This window comes from Drosophila erecta, unplaced genomic scaffold (assembly GCF_003286155.1).
Source record: "Drosophila erecta strain 14021-0224.00,06,07 unplaced genomic scaffold, DereRS2 tig00000055-arrow-pilon, whole genome shotgun sequence".
Taxonomy (NCBI): Eukaryota; Metazoa; Arthropoda; class Insecta; order Diptera; family Drosophilidae; genus Drosophila; species Drosophila erecta.
This window is the reverse complement of record NW_020825200.1, coordinates 18,165,574-18,186,316: the sequence shown is the minus strand read 5'-3', so window position 1 is coordinate 18,186,316 and position 20,743 is coordinate 18,165,574. Positions and strand designations below refer to the sequence as shown.

The following is a 20,743-nucleotide window of genomic DNA, read 5'->3' as shown; positions in this document are numbered from 1 at the left end:
GAAATATTGATGACGATTCTAGCACGTATAACAACAAATGTTCTTAACTCATTTTGAAATAAATCTATTCATTTTGAACGATACTGTATTTATTCGATATATTATTTATTCTCGCTTAGATCGCCAAGAGGAACAAATTTTGCTTCGGTTAATATTTAATTACTTTTTGAATTTGAGATAAGTCCCAGATATCAATGCTGGTTAGTCGAATTATTTACAAGAGAGAAAATGCTTGTAAATTTTTTGAACACCTTCATATTGTAAAAACAGTCATTTGATTTACATATATTTAGTTCTACATCGAATATTGTTCTTCAAATATAAATTTAACTATCTGTACGTTTTACTAGACATTTATAAAGTTACTTAGTAGTTTTAAACGTTTTTGTTTACTTTTATTTTTATTTATTTACAAATACATTAACCTTTCAAGTTCAGTATCAATAACGATTTCATCGTATAAAGCTTATAAGAAGTGACAGTGACTTGTTGCAGTAACCACAATTGTATTTCCGAAAACTTAATTTTTGGTTGTTCACTTAAACTGAATTATCAAATTTTCAACTTTTCAACTACCAACGAATTAAATCAAATGTAATACTCAACATTAATTTAGGCAACCGATCACATAATTTACAATCGTGTACATTTATCATACGATTCGAACATTACGATAAATCACAGTTGAATGCGGACAAACGTTACGTATGAAAATTTAATTACATTACAATCCAGACTTGTAATTTTCCTAATCTAACATGTGCGGTTAGTGCAAATTGAAGTGTGAGTATATGCAAATACAGCTATATATGCTGTATATATGTATATTTGACTAAAGCTTTCACAACTATAGCCCGCCCGCTGGGGGCCGATAGATAAAAATAAATATATATGGGGGTTGTTACGAAGGCTGGGGCGATTGACTAGCGGAAGTTGTACAGCTGAAAGTAGTACAGCATCAAGACAATGAAGATGGCGGCAAAGTATCAGTAATCGAGCCGCTTCTTCAGGCGGAAAAACTCGGCATTGTCGATGCTTGTCAGATTGTCCATGTTAAGGTTGCGCAACGTCTTCACGCCGGACAGTCGCTCCTCCAAGTCTGTGTACATGCTCCGGCATCGGTAGATTGACAGCGTCTGCAAACAGCTGCAGTTGGTAATGATGGCGTCCAGCGTGTGCTCCGTCAACTGGCTGCAGCCGCTGATGTGCAGAGCCTTCAGGCGGGGCAACTTAGCTGTTACCACCTGGATGGTCTTGTCCGTAATGTTGTAGCAGTCGGATAGGTCGAGCTCCTCAATAGATGGACAGCTGCTGGCCATTGCCTCCATGCCCAGCAGCGAAATCTGCTGGCAGCTGGATAGCAACAGACGCCTCAGCTCGATGTGCTTCAGCCCATATTTCAAGGATACATCGCTTATCTTATTGCAGCCGCGCAAGTTTAACGATTGCAATCCACGCAACTGCTGAATATTGTGACCTTCGAAATCGTCCTCGCGTATCAGATTCATTTCGTAGGCGGCCAGCATGACCTGCTTTCGCCGGGCATCCCGAACAATCTCATCCTCGGCCTTGCTTCTGAGCGATATCTTGATTGACTGCAGAGAACCCGCCAGGCTGTCTCGTTCCGCCAGCGTGTTCGAGTACAGCGGGTAGAAGTTATCCATCGACGACACCTGCGATCCGGACTGCTTGCGACTCACCTCTAGCTTGGATATGTTTATACCTGTGAGGGCTGCATCGGTCAGCTATATGGAAATAAGAACGAGTTACAAGGAGGATCAAAATTTATCGCAATTTTCAATCTTACCCCACTACAGTGCTCTAGAGAGAGCTCGCGAAGCCAACGCAGCTGGCCGATGACCGACTGGATAGCCTCATCGGTGGCACCATTGACGCAGTGGTTCAAGTGCAGTGATCGCAGACATCGTAAATTACTGGCAATGGCCTTGATACATTCCTCGCAGATTTGTAAGTATGACACGTTCAGCTCCTGCATTACTGGGTTCTCTTCGCTAGCGATGCCTTCAATGATGCCGCTGCTTGTCAAGTTGTCACAGTTTGAAATGTCCAGACTTTTGAGTCGCTTCAGCTTGGCCAAGTGGATGGCTCCAGCATTTGTAATGCTCAGGCAGCCGTTCACCTTTAAGTGCTCCAGCTGCGGATTAGTTTGTACCAGGGCGGCCAGATTCTCATCGTTCACACACATTGTGGCCGACAAATCAAGTGCACACAACTGGGGCTGGGTGGCTAGAAAGTTCCGGATTGTGGTGCAGTTAAGCTGTCTGCATCCGGCCAGATAGAGCCGCTGCAGCTGGAGATTGAGGTCGCAGAGCGCCAACAAAGCCTGGCCAATCAGGGTGTGGCTAAAGTTCAGCACGCGGAGAGTACGACGCTGCAGGTTCAGAATGGTGAGGATAAACTTGAAAGTAAGCACAGATTCGCTGGGCAAAACGTGATCAGAGGAGCTGGTAGCAGGGTAAAATCTGCGATGAATGGCATTGTGAAAGGCTATGTGACAGCCGGACATGTTGATCGCCTCCAGACTGGGCATGAAAGATGTGAGGCGCATCAGAATAGCATCAGTGAGGTACTGGTTCTCGCACAACGTCAGCTCCTTGATGCCGGCCAGGTTACTTGCCAGGTCGTTTAGGTCAGGACAGGAGTTGTTGTAAGAGTCCAGGAAAGAGCCGGACATAAACAGAGGCAGACAGCGCTTCAGCGACAGCGAGTGGAGATGGGGCAGCACGCCCAGCATGCCGTAGAACTGTTTGTCGTTCAAATCCACATTGTCCAGAGCCAGGGAATGAGCGGTCCTGCCCATAAAGCGCATCAACTCCTTCACTTGTCCCAGTGTCACGTCTTCAAACAGGAAGTGCTGGAAACGACGCTCGCAGCGCATCAGGTCCAGTCCAGGACTCAATTGGTCCGATAGCACCACCTTTGAGAAGCAGACTCTCGTGCGCATGTTAAACTCCGCCTGATCCAGGGCCGCATGCCATCGCTGGCAGGTGGATCCTGCCGCTTGTAGGTCCGAGTAGCCCAGATAGCTGAAAATCTTCAAAACAATCTGGTGGCGGAGCAAAAAAAAACAAAATCAGCTGACTGCCCTAACAGGTATATGGATATGTAGATATAGATACGCTCGAAATGATGGATTGGTCACGGGACCGCGGCCGTCCGTTCCCATTATACACTCACCTCCAGCGGCAGATCATCGTATCTGTGCAGCCCATACTCTGAACAAGACATTACTATACTGTTTCCAGATGCAAAATGTTAAATTTAGCACAACCAACTAGCAGCTCCCACCGCCCACAAACTTTGCCCGCAAACTACCCAAAAACTATAGTGTTGACTAACTTAGTCCCTGTGCTAGGTACAGTATGACCGTAAAGACTTCCTATTCTAGCTGGTCTGTAAAATACCAGACGAAAATGTACGTTCATTAGATTCCCAATTATATTTTTTGAGGCTCAATAATTATTACTGCAGATACCAGCATTTTAAATTAAAAAAAAAAATTCCCTAAAATCAACTGATTTCAAATAGCACATAAAGCTCTTGCATATTTAAAAAATTTTTGCGCTTATGAATATAATAAATTAGGTACAATAAATAAGACACTCTTATAACGAAGTATAAACTACAATCGCTCAATTAGAAATTTTACTTTACCGAAAGAAGATATTTTTCAAGACTTCTTATTCTTGACCGTTACAAATATTACCCGACTTTTTTTAAGCGAATATTTTTTCAATACCTGTATTTAAATTCCCTCTCCAATGAAAGTTGCACTATGGCATTTGTGTGGTAATTGCGCACGGTCACTTTTTTTATGACATCAGATTGAATTGATTGTTGCAAAAAAAGGATTTTTGCAAAGTTTACAACTATTTCGTTGCCCACGGATTTCGGACACCGCCTTCGACGTGCCCACAATAATGGCCGATCCCAAATTTCAGAATCTGCCGGGAATAGTAAGTCGGAATGCGGACTTCCATGGCAGTGACGTTTGAGCTTTGGATTTTGGCTTACTTTACTTTTGGCTTTACTTTTTAACTTACTTAATGTTTTTCAGGCTTATGACCAGCCGGATGTTTACGAAACTCCCGATGACCCGGAGCCCGATACATCCGACTATTATGAAGAGGACCCGGAGAACGAAGCCATCGAGCGAATGCATATCTCTCCGAGCGTCGCCCACAAGCGATTCAGCGGAGCAACGCTCGAGGGAAGTGTGGACTTCACGGATCGGATTGGGCGCCGCATGTGCAGAGGGTACGATGCCCGCGGGTCCAGCGACTACGAGCTGGTCGGACAGGGCGAGAAGGAGACACCGGTGCAAAAGTGCCAACGCTTGCAGATCGAGATGAACGAACTTCTGAACGAGGTTGCCGCCCTGCAGGTGGACCGCAAGGTAGCCGACGAGGAGAAGCAGTCGTACGATGCAGTGGCCACTGTTATCAGCACGGCCCGAAAGGTACTGGAGTCGCTGAAACTGGAGCAAGTGCTGGGCAAGGAGCAGACGCCTGGCAGTAAGCAGGTGAAAGCTCTCATCAGCCAGGTGGAGGAGTTCAAGCAGTCCGGCGTACTCACGGCCATACCCACGCCTGGCACCGATCTGGCGGCCACTGCCCGCGTGGCCAGCCTAGAGCAACGACTTTCGCAGCTGGAAAAGGTGGTTGGTGCCCAGCCGGACAAGCTGAGCCGTCTTACCGCCGCCACCAACACCACCAATGTACTAGAGGCCGTGCGTCATCTCAGCACTAAGGCGGCCCTGATACAGCCCGATAAACTGGACACCATCGAGCAGCGCCTGACCTCGCTGGCTGGAAAAATGGATGCAATCGCCGAGAAGTCAAGCGGCAGTGCCCAGGACGCAAAGCGGGATCAGAAGATCACGGAACTGTACGACATCGCCAAGCGCACCGAGCCCGTGGTGGAAATACTGCCGCACGTCATCGAACGCATGCAGGCTCTCGAAGCTCTCCATAAATATGGTAAGCATTTCTATTTGACCTAGTGCTCGTTTATTAATTCATCAAATTGCACTTTAGCAAACAATTTCGCCAAGATCATCGCAGAGATTGAGCAAAAGCAGGGAACCATCACGACTAGCCTGGTGAACAACAAGGAGCTGTTGCATTCCGTACAGGAAACATTCGCCCAGAATCTGGAGACCATCAACACCAAGGTGGCCAAGGTGGAACAGCGCGTGGCGACTATTTCGTCTGCTAAATGAGTAAAACAGGCGTATTATATATAGCTAATATTTATAAAACCAATACTTATAATAAAGAGATCTACATTCGAGTCTTTTCTATAAGGTGAAATCAAAGTGATCTGGAATCTAAAATGAGTTCAGAATAAATATTAATAAAAATTGCTGAAGAAAGCTTACGAATACAAAATACGATGCAAAATAAATAGATTTTAAATTTTTTTAAGTTAAAATTAGTTCTTAGTTATTTGTTGACGATACAAAAAAGTTAAACATTTTTAAAAATAATTTTGAATGTTCATTTGATTTAAGAATGTAAAGAACTGATAAAAAACAATTTCTAATGACAGACGTATCATTCAAATTGTATCCCGTTAAATTCTCAATATGATTCGCCTGCACTTATTTGGTATTTTAATGCGTGCCCAATGGTATAATACGTTGACTCAGAGCACGGTCACACTGGCCGTTCCTACGGTTCTTAAAAATATTAACTATTCCAGTTAAATTTAAGATCAAAAAGTGTCGGTGCACCGCAAGCGAGTACAAATTGCTTTCTCAATTGTGTGTAAGTTGCGCAATTAGCATAATTCAAAATAATTAAGGGCCGGCGGACAGTACTGGGCCATATCTGCAATGGGGAAGCCAATGGGAAAAGTGATGACGGGGCTTACTCCAATTGGACGTGACACAATTTCGTTCTGAGGTTGTTCCACCGATAATATTTGTGTTTTTTTTGCTTTACTCGCACGTGCAGCACAAAGGGCCATTGCAAGATGAAGATCAAGGAACTGCAGAAGACGGTGAACATCGCCTGGTCGCCGGCGCAGCAGCAGCAGATTCTCTTGGCTGCCGGTACCGCCGCCCAACAATTTGATTCCAATGCCAATTCTACTCTGGAGTTGTACTCCCCGAACTTCAGCGATGCCACATACGATCTGGAGCTGAGGGCCAGTGTTTCCAGCCAGTACAAGTGAGTTTTGCGGGAGTTTCAGCATCAAGAGGCCTTTATAAAACTGGCCTTTCCTTCCGCAGGTTCCAAAAACTTATCTGGAGCCCTGTGGGACCACACCCAAGTGGCCTGATTGTGGGCGGCTGCGAGGCGGGGCAGATCAACATATACTCAGCCGACAAGTTGCTTGCCGGCAAGGAGGAGCCGCTTCTAAAGCGCCAGGACAAGCACACAGGCGCCGTTAGCGGGCTGGACTTTAATCCCTTCCAGAACAACCTGCTGGCCTCATGCGCCTCCGAATCGGAAATCCTAATCTGGGACCTCAACAACCCAGAAACAAGTATGAGTCCAGGCGCCAAGACACAGCCGCTAGAGGATGTAAAGAACGTAGCGTGGAACCGGCAGGTGCAGCACATTCTGGCCTCCGTGTTCAGCACACGCTGCGTGATTTGGGATCTGCGTAAGAGTCAACAGATCATCAAGCTCTCGGACTCGCAGTCGCGCGTGAGGTGGCACGCTATTGAGTGGCATCCGGAGGCGGCGACACAGGTTTGGCTGGCTTCCGAGGACGACCAGGCACCGGTGGTTCAGTTGTGGGATCTGCGTTATGCCACGGCTCCAGCTAAAACATACCAGATTCATGAGCGCGGAGTACTGGGAATGTCGTGGTGCCTGCAAGACAACGATCTGATGGTTTCGTGTGGCAAAGACAACCGCATTTATTGCTGGAACCCCAATACCAAGATTCCAGAGGGAGAAATCCTATCTGAGGTTGCAACCACTGCCTCCTGGTACTCCGATGTGCAGTTCTGCCCACGAAATCCAGCTCTGATAGCTAGCGCCAGCTTGGAGGGAGCAGTTTCCATTTATTCTCTACATGGAGGCACTCACCATCTTGTGCAAACCGCCAACAAGATTGCCGACTCGTTTCCGGGTATGGATCAATTTGCCCAGGAGCCAATTCCGCAGCAGGCCACGCAAGTGGTTTACCATGACTTGGCACACGCTCCCAAATGGATGAAGCGTCCCTGTGGCGTTGCCTTTGGAGTGAGTTAGCTTCATCAAGTTCATAAATCTATTTAAAAATCACATTTTCCGATTTCAGTTTGGTGGTAAGTTGGTCAGTTTCAATGGAACCTCGAAAACCATCAAGGTCCAACAGCTAACCACCGAATCTGCACTTGTGGACCGGGCCAATGCCTTGGAACGCTCTCTGGTCGATGCTAACTATTCGGATTACTGTCGGCAGCGGGCTGACGAGACACCTGATCAGCATGGACGTTACATCTGGTACTTTATCAAGGCCAACTTCGAGCTTAATCCTAAGGAGGAAATGCTGAACCTCTTGGGTAGGTCCACTAAATGCGTACTCGGCAACATATGTTAAAATTTTGAGTTATTTTTAAGGCTACAACAAAGACGACATCGATAGCAAGTTCAACAAGTTTATCAAGGAAAGCGATGGGAACTCGCATTCGGATGTGGATACTCTGACGACCCGCATTTCGACACTGACCCATGTAAGTACTCGCTAGAGCATGCCTTATCAGCCAAAACAGAAAAACAAGCCGCATTGCGTACACTTTCAATCTTCCACGTATGTTCATCTCGATCTGTATATTTCTATTCGATAATATAACTCATGCTATGCCATGCCGTAGAGCGACTCTTCTGAGGTTGAGTGTGATCAGAGTACAAACTATAGCACCGATAATTCGGTAAGAGCTTACATGCAAGGCTCTTAATCAAAGCCAACGTATTCATGGCAGCTTTTCTGGGAACAATTTAAGGTGTATTCTTATACAATTTTTTATCTCACCCAGCAGACGCAAGATAACAAGTTTGATGGAAATGCAGTCGACTCACAAAATCACAACGACTTTGCCACTCCTCCGAGGCCGCAATTCAAGGTTCCCAGCGGAGATCGTAAGTAATACCAAAGACACTAGAATAATAAGATGCGTAACGCCATACGATTTTTTTGTACACGATTTTTTCGGGCTGGCTCTAGAGCTGGATCCAGGCTTTCTCGAATTTTTGTTCAAGAGCCAGAGAGAGAGAGAGCGCTCTAGAGCCAGCAGCACTCTTGTACAAGAGAAAAAAAAGAACATATTGAGAAAAAAAACGGAAAAAATAGGCTGAAAATTTCAAAAAAGGATGAAAAAAACAGGACAGATTTTGATTCATACGTTACCATTGTGCCAATGCGTTTCAAATTCGTTTCGGGCATTTTATAGGCTTTATTTATGACAATTTTTACATAAAAATATATATCCCTTTCAGTGTAGGGTAATCAATTTCTTTTCTTTAAAAGCGGCAATAACTATGTGTTCCGACAGTAAGTTAAACATTCTTCAGGCTTTACTTAAGACAATTTTTACTACTTTGTGCAAGTAACACATACACTACATACATACATACATACATACATACATACATACATACATACATACATACATACAAACATGCATACATACATACATACATACATACATACATACATACGTATATACATACATACATACATACATACATATATGCATACATACATACACACATATATGCATATATACATGCATACATACGTATATACATACATGTACATACATACGTATATACATACATACATACATACATACATACATACACCGGTACATACACTACACTCACTGCTCGACGGGTAAGAGAGATTACTTGCACTATTTTGCGACTCTAAATTAGAAGACATGCCTTACTGTCTTCACTAGAACTAGTTGGGAATTATAGGGCTACAAGAAAATATGATCCTAAACAAAAATCTATATTATTTGTACTCTGGCAATCGAAAAATATCGAAATGACAGCTGATAAACAAAAAAGCAAGCAAAACTCAGCATTCCATCTCAAATATGAAAAATTAGTGATGACTAAAAATAAATATATACATATATATATGTATATATATATATAGTACAAAAATTTAATAAAATGAATTAATAAAAGGAGCAAATTATATCGAAAAGCAATAGTTAGAAAACTAGCTTAGTTGGGGAACATGGAAATGTTTTATGTTTAACATTTATTATTTCAAGTCGACTCGAAGGTCATATTAATATACGACCCCATTACAATTGTAATGTCCTCCCCGTGGTGTTCCCTGGGTACCAAAAAATACATATATTACAGATAATTAATAATAAAAATATTTATATGTAAACGGTAGCTAAATCGAGCGGCAATTTTAAGTAAAGAATATTAAAACAACTTCTAAAAAAAAAAAAATAGTCACGCCATCAATTTTTAAATAATATTTAGCTTATATTACAACGAAATTGACCAAAACATTAATCAAATTCGTTCTTAGACCTTCTTCGGACCGAAAATCGTATTCTAGCACATCTTTTTTGTTTACTGTTTTCACTCACACAAGCAAGTGAATTCAATTTTTTGATTTTTATGCGAGTGGGGAAGAGAGCAATTACTGCCGCCACCAAAAAAGTGGCATCTTATTATTGTAGTGTCTTTGGTAATACATACTGTATATGTTAACTTATATTGATAACTTTTTATCTAAACATTAATATCCTAAAAGCTTTTCTTTTGAGCGAAGCAGTTGTACCTTGCCTAGTAACCATTTGTTAAATGATCGCATATTTGTATACTTTGCAGACTCCGATAGCCTGATTGCCGAGGCAATACTCACAGGCAATGTGGACGCTGCCGTGGAGCTCTGTCTGGAAGCCCAGCGCATTCCCGAAGCGCTGATTATCGCCTCAACTGCTGGCATTGAGACTCTAACCCGCACTCAAACACGATACCTGCTGCAGCAGAAGAACGAACTGTCGCACGTGATCTCCGCATTGGTATCCCGTGACTGGCTGGACTTTGTCAACAGATGTACTGTAGACTCGTGGAAGGAAGCCCTGGTGGCCGCCCTCAAGCACAGCGAGCGCAAGGTGGTGGACATCTGCGAGCGACTGGGCGATCGCCTCTTGAGTGAGTGCGCTTCAAGCGCCGAGTTTACGCGCAATGCTATGCTCTGCTACATTTGCGCCGGCAGCATCGACAAACTTGTCACCGCCTGGTACCAGTTGAAGCGGCTGGAGCAGCAGAACCCCGGCTACAAGCCCAACACCGCAGAGCTGCAGGACTTGGCTGAGATGGTGATGCTGATGTGCAAGTCGTTAGAGCAGCAAGGCGTAGCCGTGGACTTGGCTGGTCGCTTTGCCGGCTTTCTGACTGAGTACGGCGGTCTTCTTGCGTCCCAGGGTGCTCTTACTGCAGCCCTGCAGTACATTACCACCTTGGGTGGAGGAGCTGCTAGCGAAAGCGACGTTCTGCAAAGCCTGCGAGACCGGATAAATAACGCTGTCAACCTGGACTACTCCCAGCCAGCGCCAGTCGCTGCCGCTCCCCTTGGCTACCAACAGCAGCGCAATCGGGGATCTTTCTCGCAGCCGCAGCCTTCGGTGCCCATGCCCTATGGCCAGCCGCCCAATCAGTATGCACAGCCCAGCTGGCCAACGCAAGTGCCTCCATTACAAACAACATACCCAGGAGCCCAGCAGCCTCAACCTCCGCCGCAGATATTTAATCCGCAGCCTGTGAAACCAGAGCCTTTGGCCCAACCACCGCGCCCACTCAGCAACGCCAGCTCTTCAGGTGGTCTCCCGCCAGCAGGAGGGGCATCATCGTCCGCCGGATCGGGTCTGTCTAGCCGCTCCAAATACGTTTTAGATCCATCCGTAGCAGCTCCAACCAGTTCCTACGGCATGCCATACAATCCTGTGCCGGCCCCCGTTCCATCAGCGGTTCCATTTGGCAGCGGAGGAGTGTCTGGTCCCGTACCCCAGCCGGCCAGCGTGCCAACCTACAACAGCAAGGAATTCAACACGAATCCGATTGCGGCTGCCCAACCTTACAACCCTTCGTCGTTCATGGCAGCTCAGCCGAATCAGTTCCTGCCCGGTGTAAATCCCATTGAGACAATGCCACCGCCAGCTGCGCCACCGATCATCCAGAATGTACAACGCAATCCCACACCACCACCCGGCTGGAACGATCCTCCTGCACTGAAATCTTCGCGAGCGGTAAGTACTTGCCATTAGAAATTTCAAAGGCGTTATCTCAAGTGTTTACTTCTTAATCAGCCTAAACCGAAGCCGGTCGTTGAACCAAGTGCTGCAATCTTTCATCCCCTGTTCCCAGTCGACCCGAATCAAAACCAGAACGGTTATGTGGACCCCTCTCAATATCAGGTAGGACTAGAAAGCCTATTTTTGGTAGAGACATTAAGTACATTAAAAATGTCTTTACTTTTAGCAGCACGCACCACCACCTGGAGGAGTGCCCAATACGTACTACAACCCGGCTCAATTCAACAACAATCCCCAGCAGCAGCATCAGCAATCATATCTCCAGCCTCAGCAGCCACCCTCTGGGATTCCGAATCACGGAGGACTCCAGCAGCAGAACTGGCAGGGACAGCAGCAAACCATTGGCTATACTGAGCAGCCAGCCCCCATCCAGCAACAGCGCCAACCGGAGCCTCCCAAGGAGAAACCCCCACTTCCCGAGGAGTACATATATTTGCAGACAGTGCTGGAGGAGCTGAAGAACCGCTGTCTGGGCGCAACCAATGATCCGGTGAGTCAATAAATAAACGATCCATATACCATATTTTTATTTCAAATTGGCTTTCATTTGAAGCGCACAAAACGGAAGTTTGTCGATGTTGTAAAGAGGCTCGAAAATCTCTACGACTGCCTAAGAGATGGAAAGGTGGGCTTTTGCTTTATATCGATTCAATTGCATTCGCTAATGTGACTTACCCTTATTCCAGCTTACTCCCACGACGGTGCAATATCTGAATCAAATAGTACAGTACATTCAAATATCCGACTACGCCAATGCACTGGAAATCCACACGCGAATTGCCTTCGGAACGGACTTTGCGCAGTGCGCGGGCTTTATGCAGGGTCTGAAGGTCCTCCTGCAATCCGCATCCGAGCTGCAGTTGGTTCTGCGCTAGAGCCCCGTCGCCGGATCGTAGCCAAGCTCACTAAGCGTATATTCTTATTGTGTCTTCAGATATCAATGTCTTTTGTGTTTTGTATACAAAGTGTAGGCTGGGATTACCAGATGAGTGTCAACGTTATTCCGTGTATTGAAATATATTTCCACTTAAATCGCAAATAGACATATGCATAAATAACAAAACCTAACATTAGACATGCTTTCACAACAGCTTCGGCTGGTTCCTGATGTTCTCCAAATCCAGTTGAATATGTGGCGAGGAGGCAGTCGCCGCCATGGGGGATTGGGGAGTCACCTGCCCCAGTTGCTCCTCGGGCAGCAGGCGGTATTTTTTGAGATACTTGTACGATGCATTGGAAATGTCGTTGGGGCTCTGCGAGTGGCCGATGTTGTCGATCTGACGCAGGGGCTCAGGATTGGGGGACTTGGGCGAGGACCCCAAGCGCATATCCTTCATCAGCTCATCCACGGGTTGGCGCAAGTACTTCAGCGCCAGCTCGTTCATCACCAGGCTCTTTTCGGTGTTTGGCTTGGCCAGTTGAGGGATTCGCTTGGCCTGAGGCGTATTGGCACGATAACCCGTAGATTGGGCCATTGGTGGATTTGGTCGGGGAGACGGAAATTGCGGAATCACTCGAGCTTGTGGCGATGGCACTGGATCCGCCTCCTCTGCTATGTAATCCTGCATAATCGGTGATAAGCGTCTACCTGCTAAGGAGGATGTTGTATCGGATTCTTTGCATACTCTTTCGATTTACCCACCATTATTGGTAGTCAAAATATCGCACTGGCTGGCAGTGGTTCTGCTGGCTTTTGAGATGCCTTCGGGTGTCGCTCGCTGCTGTTGCTCCAAAAGCGTCTCGCAGAGATTCCTAAGCTGTTGCTGCTCATGGCGCATGGACTCCACAAGGGATACCAGAGCTGCCAGGTCACTTTTATTGGCCAGGTTGCTGACGTCGATATCGGAGTAGACGACCTGGGGCAGTGAGTTTCGCGGAGGAGATGGGTTGAAGGGATCGGTCTGTGTGCCAGCACAGATGGTGAGGACATCAGCGTTGGACGAGCTGGACAAGCGCCTAGATTGATAGACCGGTTGCTTGGGCTCAGCATTATACCCCCCAGTATTGCAGTTCATATGATTGGTAGTCTGCTGCACATCGTTTGCGTAGTGGCGATCCCGGGACATGACCAGGTATTCCTTTGAGGAGCACGGGCTATTGCTGCTTGGAGTGGTGCGTGGTCCAAGTTCCGTGGCCAGAATTGGCGAAAAGTTGACCCTGGGCAGCATTTGCTTCTTCCAGGACGCAAAGGTGGGTGCAGCACGAGGAGATGACTCCTGATGTGGCTGCTGCGCCTGCATCTGCGGATCCTGTGGCGGCTGGCCAAACAATATGGACACCTCCGGCACGGTGGGCCCTATGATATCATTGGTGTGGCCCATGGGCACGGCTGCACTCGGTCTGGGCGCTAATCTGGGCAGCATATCCTCCGTTTCGGGCACAAACATTTGGAGAGAATTTGTTTATATGTGCTGAATTAATTAAATTCGAGCGGGAGAATCTGTCCAATTGGAGCTCGATCGAACTAGGGGTGGAACTAGGGCTGACGTAAAACGAAATATCGATACCTCAGCGAGTGCACCCTACACTTATCCAAGTTTCAAAGCGTAACAATCGCAATGCACAGCACATCTCACGGGTAAGCATGAGTCACCCTGTGCACTGTGTGTCATAGCAAAAACTGAAATCTTTCTGGGGAAAAATGCCTGTTTTGGAGCACATCAAAGCCATGGCCGAGACTCCGACTTCAGCTGGGAACAGCCCTGCGCCGGCAGACAACGATACCCCGCCACAGGCAGTCCGGGAACTGACGCAGACGGATCACCTCAACCGACGCCTTCTCAAATCGCTGCTGGAAAACATGCAGGCTACCGAAGTTCCTGCGCCGGAAAACGGGAACGGGTCCAACGAGGAGGACAACGAATTCGAAGAATAAATCCTTTTATTAGAGTACAGTAAAACTAGTGAGCTAAAACGGATCAACAATCGTCAATTTCGGGTGGGGGCCGCCTATATGCGACGGCGCTTGTTGCTCTGCACCGGCGGCGGCGTGGTGGAGGGACTGATGGATTCATTGGACATGGAGCCGCGTGTACGCTTGGCCGGTCGCTTGGGAAGCTGTTCTTGGGGCTTGGAGGCGGGCTTCTTGTCGCCTTCCTTGGCAGAATTTGCCGGTACCGGCACTTTGGTTGCGGGTGGAGCTGTAAGACAATACTTAGAGGTGAACCTTGATGATAAATCACGAGTTACCTTTGCCATTGGTCTCTGTGGTTGGAGGTGCCGACTGTGCCTCTCCAGTCTCTTCGTTGCCATGCACCTCCACCGTCTTTTTGGTCTGTAGCGTTCCGTAATCCTGCTCCGGCAGACTAAACTCGCGCTCCTCGTTGGGAAAGGGTAACGCCTCCAGATCGTCCAGTTCTTTCAGCTTGTACATGGTGCCCAGGTGACGCCAGATCAGCTCGCTGGGCATTTCACGGTTGAGCGACTTGGACAGACGCTGGACAATGCAGGACATGTAGAAGTGCTTGTTGATTCCCACCGGTCGCAGGCCCTCCATTGCGTGGAACAGCTGCAGCTCCTCCTCGGCGGACCACTCGTGGTCTATGGGGGCCGGCAAGGGGGCCGCCGATCCGGCTACAGCCAGACCCTTGTCCTTGGCCATCATTTTGCAGAGAGCATGGAACTGAAAAGTGGGCCGAATTTTATGTTTTTCTGCGCAATTTTTAGAGATGGCACGCGGGCGCGCTCACGCGGCTATCTATCGCTGCAAGGCACATCACTAGTTTGGGTGTGTATCCACTTTTATTCGTCAACTTTGCTCGATTTTGGCCCGTTGCGTTCGAGAATAAAAAACATATAAACCGGAGCTGGTAATTAACAAATAGTGTGCCAATATACTTATGTGTTGTGTGTGCATCCGTCGAAATCTTCACTTTCCCACTATAATCCCCATGCTAACCACTCGGAGCAGTACGCCTTCGTGTGTTTGTGTGTGTTCTCCTCCACTATTTCTACATAAAAAAATAATTTTGGGTGTTTCTACAACTAATTGATAGTGTTTTTTGTACATAACTCGGGTTCCCCATGTGCTGGCACAAGTAGCGCCCAACGCCCACCACCACCACGCCCACTTCAGCCAGTAAATAACCTTGCACTTGTTCGCGACAAGGCTTCCAGTTCGCCTGGAAAGTTAATCAGCAATGCGATCGATGAAACTAATGCCTGGGTTCACATGTGCCACAAAAAACACATATGCGTAGAGTGACTCACCAGCAATCCTAACTTCCCGCCTAGTACTATACACTGACTAAACTACACCATTCTACCAACTATCTCTGTCTAGAATCGCGAAAATGTATAGATATAGCTTTGTGTCGCCTGTTCGATGTTGTGCCCGTATGGGAAAGCCTGAACAAAGAATCAGATATCTAAACTACATATAACCAAACTTGTTATTTCCAGCCAGCCATTAAGATCCATCCAATCCAGTATACCCAGAATCATACGATAAGATAAGCCAAAGCCAAAGACCAAGCCCTTCGGCGAAGCCACACAAGCACTAGCAACCAAGCACACCACCCCAAATCCACTATCCTGTAATTGCATTTCCCAGTATCCGTAACACTGAGAACCTTTTCAACCATAGGCCTATCCGAGACAGCCATCATGGACGTAATGTCATCATCCCTGCAGCAGCAGCGCGTCGTGGTGGAGCAGCTGCGTCGCGAGGCAGCCATCGACCGCCAGACGATCTCGGAGTCGTGCGCCAAGATGATGAAGTACATCACGGAGCACGAGCAGGAGGACTACTTGCTCACCGGGTTCACCAGCCAGAAGGTGAATCCGTTCCGCGAGAAGTCATCGTGCACCGTCCTCTAAGGAGGCGGAATGGAAGGTCCGCCGTTGCCGAGGAGTCAGCGATCGCCGGCGGACGTTTAGTTTATTTTTAGTTTAGCAAGATAAATTAGGACGCAAACGTGTGTGGAGTACTTCCCCAGTACCAGTCAACGCCACCTGGAACAATATATACTTGTGCAAAAGCCACAAAAACTACGATTGTCATAAGCAATATCATTACAAGAAGTTTGAATTCCAATTGCAATTGCGAGGAATATATATATATATATATGTATTTAAATCGATATATCAATGTGTACCAGCCACGTTAACAAGTAATGTCCGAAACCAGAAACCCAAACTCAATGTCGAATCTAAATGTATATCTAAATCTAAATTGAAGCATTTGTTCCAAAGATATCAGAGTTGTTTCCTTCCCGATGAGTAACGCCGTTAATGTACACGAATATCCCAACTATAACGACAATTAATGCGCTGACTATAGCATCTACTACTCTACCTAAACCGAAACACTTATATATACAAAACTATCAACTTATCAATAAACTTAAACTCAGTCGAAACGGAAATACATATATTTTGCCTTCTTATTTCGAGAAATATCTGTTGTATTTGTTGAAAAATGAAAAGAAGAGAGAAAGAAGGACAAGTTGTATTGAAAATGTATGTATTTTGAAGCTTTTTAAATATTAACCACCAGCGGGTGAATTGACACCACTAACAACAAATGTACGCAAATATCTTATTGAATTACTTAAAAGCTTTAACACGAAGCAGAAATGCTACCCACAACAACAAACTAGTTGAACTTATCGCAATATTTAGTGCGTTTATTATCCAGTTTTTCTTAGTCAAAATATATAACGAACGTTGCAGTAAAGCGACCAGAGCATATAAAACCAAAGAACTCGAAAATGTAACCAATATTTATCTCTATAGCGTAGTTTATCCATTTTAATTCACTACGGCGTAGCAAGCCAATATCCAGTTCAATGAAAGCAAACAGTTTCGCAAGACCAATAATTTATTGCATTCCGTAACAACACAACACAGAAGTCCTTAGAATTCGAAAACTGTCTCCAATTTTTCCAGTTTAACGAAAGTGACGAGAAGAATGTGTGATTCTTCCCCCTCAAAAAAGTCATACCGCACCCATTTTATTCATACAAACATGTTGAGCGCAATTAATTAAAATGTTATTGGCATGACAGAACAGTAACAACACAAGCAAGTTATTTTTGTACAAACTAACATGGCATAGGGCACATTTGTTCGGTATTGGAATGTAAGCTATGATTATCCTGTATGGTGAGCACGCGTATGATATCATCACACCCAGTCGTACATACACACATGTTGCATTCTGAAATTAGATTCTCGTCCCGCTGAGACGGACTGTCCAAGTCGCCAGTTTAGTGTTGATGGGAATGACGAAGGTATAGTTTAGTTGATCGGTTCTTCCAAAATTGCATTTAACTAGAAGTTTTGAATTGGCGGTGATTTAGTTCTTAACGTAGCAAAATTCAGACAGCGTTTACTTAGTACTAAGAATCACACATTTTTGCAGAGGGCATTTTCTTTTGGAAGCTGTGTAAAAGGCTTTGAGCTCCAGTTTGCTGTCGTGAGCAAACAGCAAAATGTGGTCCAAAGCCGCCAATCCGATAGGTGCTTTGGGGGCCCCAATAATCGAAACTGCAGTCGGTCCGGGAGTCCAAGTTCCTGCTTAAACATTCCGCATAGAGCAGTTTTCGGTTCAACGGACACTTCGCATCGAGACTTTTTAGTTATCACCCGAAATTTGCCCGAGGACAGCCGGACCATCCAATGGAGCACGGATGGCTCGGCTCCGTCCTCAGATGTCTCATTTTGTATAACTTATCCATAGAGGGTAGACCGCATTTGGAAAAGAAAAGCATCTGAAGCACACGTACTCACAATCATGGTCATCGAACACACTTTAACACCTTTTATTCAATTCAAATGAAGAGCGACAACGAGATCGTATTTTATTCGAAAATTAATACAAATCTTTTGCGATGCAAACGGGGACGAGTCCTCACAAATATTACTGAAATGTATCTGCGAATAAGCATTTGAAATATTGTACTCAACAAAATGAATAATCGTTTGCTTAAATTTCAAAAATAAAAAGCGATAACTTACTTAGATTCGTTATCTAGCGGTGGCACCGGGTTCGGTGCGAAAAATCCATGTTGTTTCATTTCCAATTCCCCCGGATGATCACGCGTTAGTTCAGTTTTCGTAAGTTAAGTTTATTAATACAAGAAACTGTGTGCATGGCTGTGTATGTGGGTGAGTGTGCGAGTGATTAATGAAATTTATAATTTCCATGGGACTTGTTTATGAAAATACAATGCACTCTTTGTGGGAGCGGGAGAAACTAGTTAGAGTAAGGATAACGAATCACAGAGGAGCCGCTTAACTCTCGTCATCGCTACCGGCAGCCTGTCGCGGCTTGGGACCTCCGGCGCGCTTGGCCATGATGATCTGGTCCACCTTTAAGATGGTTGCGGCCGCGCCCACGGCGTACTTAAGACCCCAGAACTTGGCCTGGTACAGATCAAAGATCTTCGCCTTTGTTGTGTCGATGGTGCTGGCCTTCTCAGCCTCAATGTCAAAGCCGATGGTCTTTCCGGCCTCGGAGTTGTGGGCCAAATACAACTGGTTCACGATATCCGTGCCATTGATGCCGGAGTTCTCGGCCAGAGCCTTGGGGAAAACTTCCAGTGCGTTGGCGAACTTGCGCACGGCGTACTGGTCTAGTCCCGGCAGAGTATCGGCATAGGCGGACAGCTGTGTGGCCAATTCGATCTCGGTGGCTCCAGCTCCGGGCAGATAGCGTCCATCCCGGGTCAGGCACTTGAAGTTGTTAACAGCGTCGTCCAGGGCACGCTCAATATCATCCATGAAGTTGTCGGTAGCTCCACGGATAACCACGGTGGCAATGCGCGAGTCCTTGCCCTCGTTCCTTTAATGATTCAAGAATAAATTATAATGCTTTTTTTCTGGCCAATTTCATTGAAAATCCCACCTAAAGGCCACAATTGTGGTGTCTCCCAATTCCTCGATGCAAACTTTGTCGCAGTAGCCCAACTCCTCCTGACTGGGCGTGGTGATGCGCGGCAGGACAGTGGCATTCAAGGAGCGGCTCAGGCGTCGCAGGTCGAATTTGGAGTTGAGACGCACGGCCATCAGGCCGTATTTGTTGAGGAAGTGCAGGGCCATGTCGCCGACCTTACCGCCGGCCACAACCACCTTCACACCTGTGTCGGCGATCGCCTTGATCTGGGTCTCCAACAGGCTCTCTTCGCCAGAGGAGAAACTCAACAGCTCGTCGGCCGACTTGATCAGCACTGTACCCTTGGTCTCCGTTTGGATGATATCAACGGGGCAGGAGAAAATCACGATCTTAGCCTTCTCTGCGTAGGTCACGTCGCCTTCTACAAAGCGCTTGAAGACCATGCCGCGGACCACCTCAGACTTGGTGAGTCCGCTGCCCAAGATTTTGCAGATGCGAATGTTGTCCACGTTGAAAGTGCCCTCATCCGGCAAGATGGAGACGCAGGCCTTGCTCACCAGATCGTTGAGGAAGTCCTCCTGCCCGTACTGCTTCGACATGATCGATGTGCGAAGTACCTCCTTCACCTTCTCCACATTGCGATAGTCCTCGATCTTGTGGCTCACCAGAGTGGGCAGGATCTCCAGGGCCTTCTCCAAGGCCTTCTCATAGCCGTCGGAGATCTCGGCAGTGGTGATGCCCAGGCGCAGCAACTCCTCAGCGGACTCCAACAGGGCTCCGGCCAGCACCACCACGAAGTTGGTACCGTCGCCCACCTCGGCATCCTGCATCTGGCTGGCCATGACGATCAGTTTGGCAGCCGGATGCTCAACATCCAGCTCCCGCATGATCGTGCCGGCATCGCTGGTCACGAACTGCTTCTCGATGTGGTTGATTATCATCTTGTTCATGCCATTTGGTCCATAGGCGGAGCGCATGGTCTGTGCAAACTCCTTGCAGGCGCTGATGTTGCGGAACACCGCCTCCTCCAGCCCACTGTACATCTGCAGACAGAAGTAAAACCATCAAATTAGTCATTTTTCACTTATATGTCCAGCTCCGTTCCATGAGGATGACTAATCACGCGCCTCCCAGAGACGGCATGTTTTATTTTCAGTCGAATCTCAATGAAACCGATGCCCGGCGGACTTCTCGCAGAGCTATTTCTCCTTGTTGCACTCACCCGGGCGCCATCCTTGAGCATCTGCGACACACCGGGAGCCTTTGGAACGGATAAAGCCATTTTTGTACACAGATTTCAATTTCACACGGAGTCAGTCGGTAAATTCCAGCTAGAGTTATAACCTCAAAGTGGCCGCGAACATTCTGGATGGGATAGGGATGACACTAGCCTATCGATTATTGTTAACGGTGACTGGCTCTGTGTTATTTTTAATATTTTTTTATTTACATGGTTTTCGATGAACGAACAATTAAATATCATAATTCAGCAGTAGAGTAGACGTCCCCATTTTTAAACACGTTTTACTTCAAAAGCCAATAAACCCTAAATACTACGTATAAAAGTAATTTGAGATCCAAGTAATAATTTGTATTTT

At 46.5% G+C, this 20,743-nt stretch overlaps 8 protein-coding genes across 18 annotated transcripts; 4 read left to right on the top strand and 4 right to left on the bottom strand.

Moving 5' to 3' along the window:
• Nucleotides 1-71: 71 nt before the first annotated feature.
• LOC6542561 (F-box/LRR-repeat protein 2) lies at nucleotides 72-3,372 on the bottom strand. The gene is made up of 3 exons (XM_001970375.3): nucleotides 3,199-3,372; nucleotides 1,808-3,067; nucleotides 72-1,745 (listed from the first exon to the last, which is right to left on the bottom strand). Exons 1-3 carry the CDS (start codon nucleotides 3,247-3,249, stop codon nucleotides 987-989), a joined length of 2,070 nt encoding a protein of 689 aa, XP_001970411.3. The 5' UTR covers nucleotides 3,250-3,372; the 3' UTR covers nucleotides 72-986.
• Nucleotides 3,373-3,769: 397 nt separating this feature from the next.
• On the top strand, nucleotides 3,770-5,400 carry LOC6541895 (dynactin subunit 2). Its single transcript, XM_001970374.3, has 3 exons — nucleotides 3,770-3,977; nucleotides 4,079-5,000; nucleotides 5,058-5,400. The coding sequence occupies exons 1-3, from the start codon at nucleotides 3,942-3,944 to the stop codon at nucleotides 5,240-5,242; spliced, it is 1,143 nt and encodes a 380-aa protein (XP_001970410.1). The 5' UTR covers nucleotides 3,770-3,941; the 3' UTR covers nucleotides 5,243-5,400.
• Nucleotides 5,401-5,652: 252 nt separating this feature from the next.
• On the top strand, nucleotides 5,653-12,371 carry LOC6543374 (protein transport protein Sec31A). Of its 8 annotated transcripts, none has more exons than XM_026979488.1 (12): nucleotides 5,653-5,789; nucleotides 5,979-6,194; nucleotides 6,257-7,220; nucleotides 7,279-7,522; nucleotides 7,581-7,693; nucleotides 7,835-7,891; nucleotides 8,000-8,099; nucleotides 9,822-11,242; nucleotides 11,303-11,410; nucleotides 11,478-11,798; nucleotides 11,862-11,933; nucleotides 11,995-12,371. In XM_026979488.1, exons 2-12 carry the CDS (start codon nucleotides 5,998-6,000, stop codon nucleotides 12,181-12,183), a joined length of 3,786 nt encoding a protein of 1,261 aa, XP_026835289.1. In that variant the 5' UTR covers nucleotides 5,653-5,789; nucleotides 5,979-5,997; the 3' UTR covers nucleotides 12,184-12,371. The 8 variants fall into 8 exon arrangements, with proteins under 8 accessions (XP_026835289.1, XP_026835287.1, XP_026835288.1 ...); XM_026979486.1 differs by having other exon boundaries at nucleotides 11,475-11,798; XM_026979487.1 differs by having other exon boundaries at nucleotides 7,997-8,099.
• On the bottom strand, nucleotides 12,312-13,831 carry LOC6543236. 2 transcript variants are annotated; one of them, XM_001970372.3, is made up of 2 exons: nucleotides 12,951-13,831; nucleotides 12,312-12,899 (listed from the first exon to the last, which is right to left on the bottom strand). In XM_001970372.3, exons 1-2 carry the CDS (start codon nucleotides 13,693-13,695, stop codon nucleotides 12,391-12,393), a joined length of 1,254 nt encoding a protein of 417 aa, XP_001970408.2. In that variant the 5' UTR covers nucleotides 13,696-13,831; the 3' UTR covers nucleotides 12,312-12,390. The 2 variants fall into 2 exon arrangements, with proteins under 2 accessions (XP_001970408.2, XP_026835294.1); XM_026979493.1 differs by having other exon boundaries at nucleotides 12,312-12,896.
• An 8-nt stretch (nucleotides 13,832-13,839) lies between these two features.
• LOC6543496 lies at nucleotides 13,840-14,226 on the top strand. The gene has a single exon (XM_001970371.3). The coding sequence runs from the start codon at nucleotides 13,950-13,952 to the stop codon at nucleotides 14,181-14,183; it is 234 nt and encodes a 77-aa protein (XP_001970407.1). The 5' UTR covers nucleotides 13,840-13,949; the 3' UTR covers nucleotides 14,184-14,226.
• LOC6542354 (MRG/MORF4L-binding protein) lies at nucleotides 14,172-14,989 on the bottom strand. The gene is made up of 2 exons (XM_001970370.3): nucleotides 14,498-14,989; nucleotides 14,172-14,448 (listed from the first exon to the last, which is right to left on the bottom strand). Exons 1-2 carry the CDS (start codon nucleotides 14,910-14,912, stop codon nucleotides 14,258-14,260), a joined length of 606 nt encoding a protein of 201 aa, XP_001970406.1. The 5' UTR covers nucleotides 14,913-14,989; the 3' UTR covers nucleotides 14,172-14,257.
• LOC6543110 (guanine nucleotide-binding protein subunit gamma-1) lies at nucleotides 14,980-16,678 on the top strand. 3 transcript variants are annotated; one of them, XM_026979494.1, is made up of 2 exons: nucleotides 14,980-15,035; nucleotides 15,894-16,678. In XM_026979494.1, exon 2 carries the CDS (start codon nucleotides 15,914-15,916, stop codon nucleotides 16,124-16,126), a length of 213 nt encoding a protein of 70 aa, XP_026835295.1. In that variant the 5' UTR covers nucleotides 14,980-15,035; nucleotides 15,894-15,913; the 3' UTR covers nucleotides 16,127-16,678. The 3 variants fall into 3 exon arrangements, with proteins under 3 accessions (XP_026835295.1, XP_015014790.1, XP_001970405.1); XM_015159304.2 differs by having other exon boundaries at nucleotides 15,025-15,117; nucleotides 15,710-16,678; XM_001970369.3 differs by having other exon boundaries at nucleotides 15,028-15,117.
• A 1,679-nt stretch (nucleotides 16,679-18,357) lies between these two features.
• LOC6542208 (T-complex protein 1 subunit theta) lies at nucleotides 18,358-20,536 on the bottom strand. Its single transcript, XM_001970368.3, has 3 exons — nucleotides 20,368-20,536; nucleotides 19,158-20,188; nucleotides 18,358-19,094 (listed from the first exon to the last, which is right to left on the bottom strand). Exons 1-3 carry the CDS (start codon nucleotides 20,425-20,427, stop codon nucleotides 18,545-18,547), a joined length of 1,641 nt encoding a protein of 546 aa, XP_001970404.1. The 5' UTR covers nucleotides 20,428-20,536; the 3' UTR covers nucleotides 18,358-18,544.
• Between the last annotated feature and the right edge of the window lie 207 nt (nucleotides 20,537-20,743).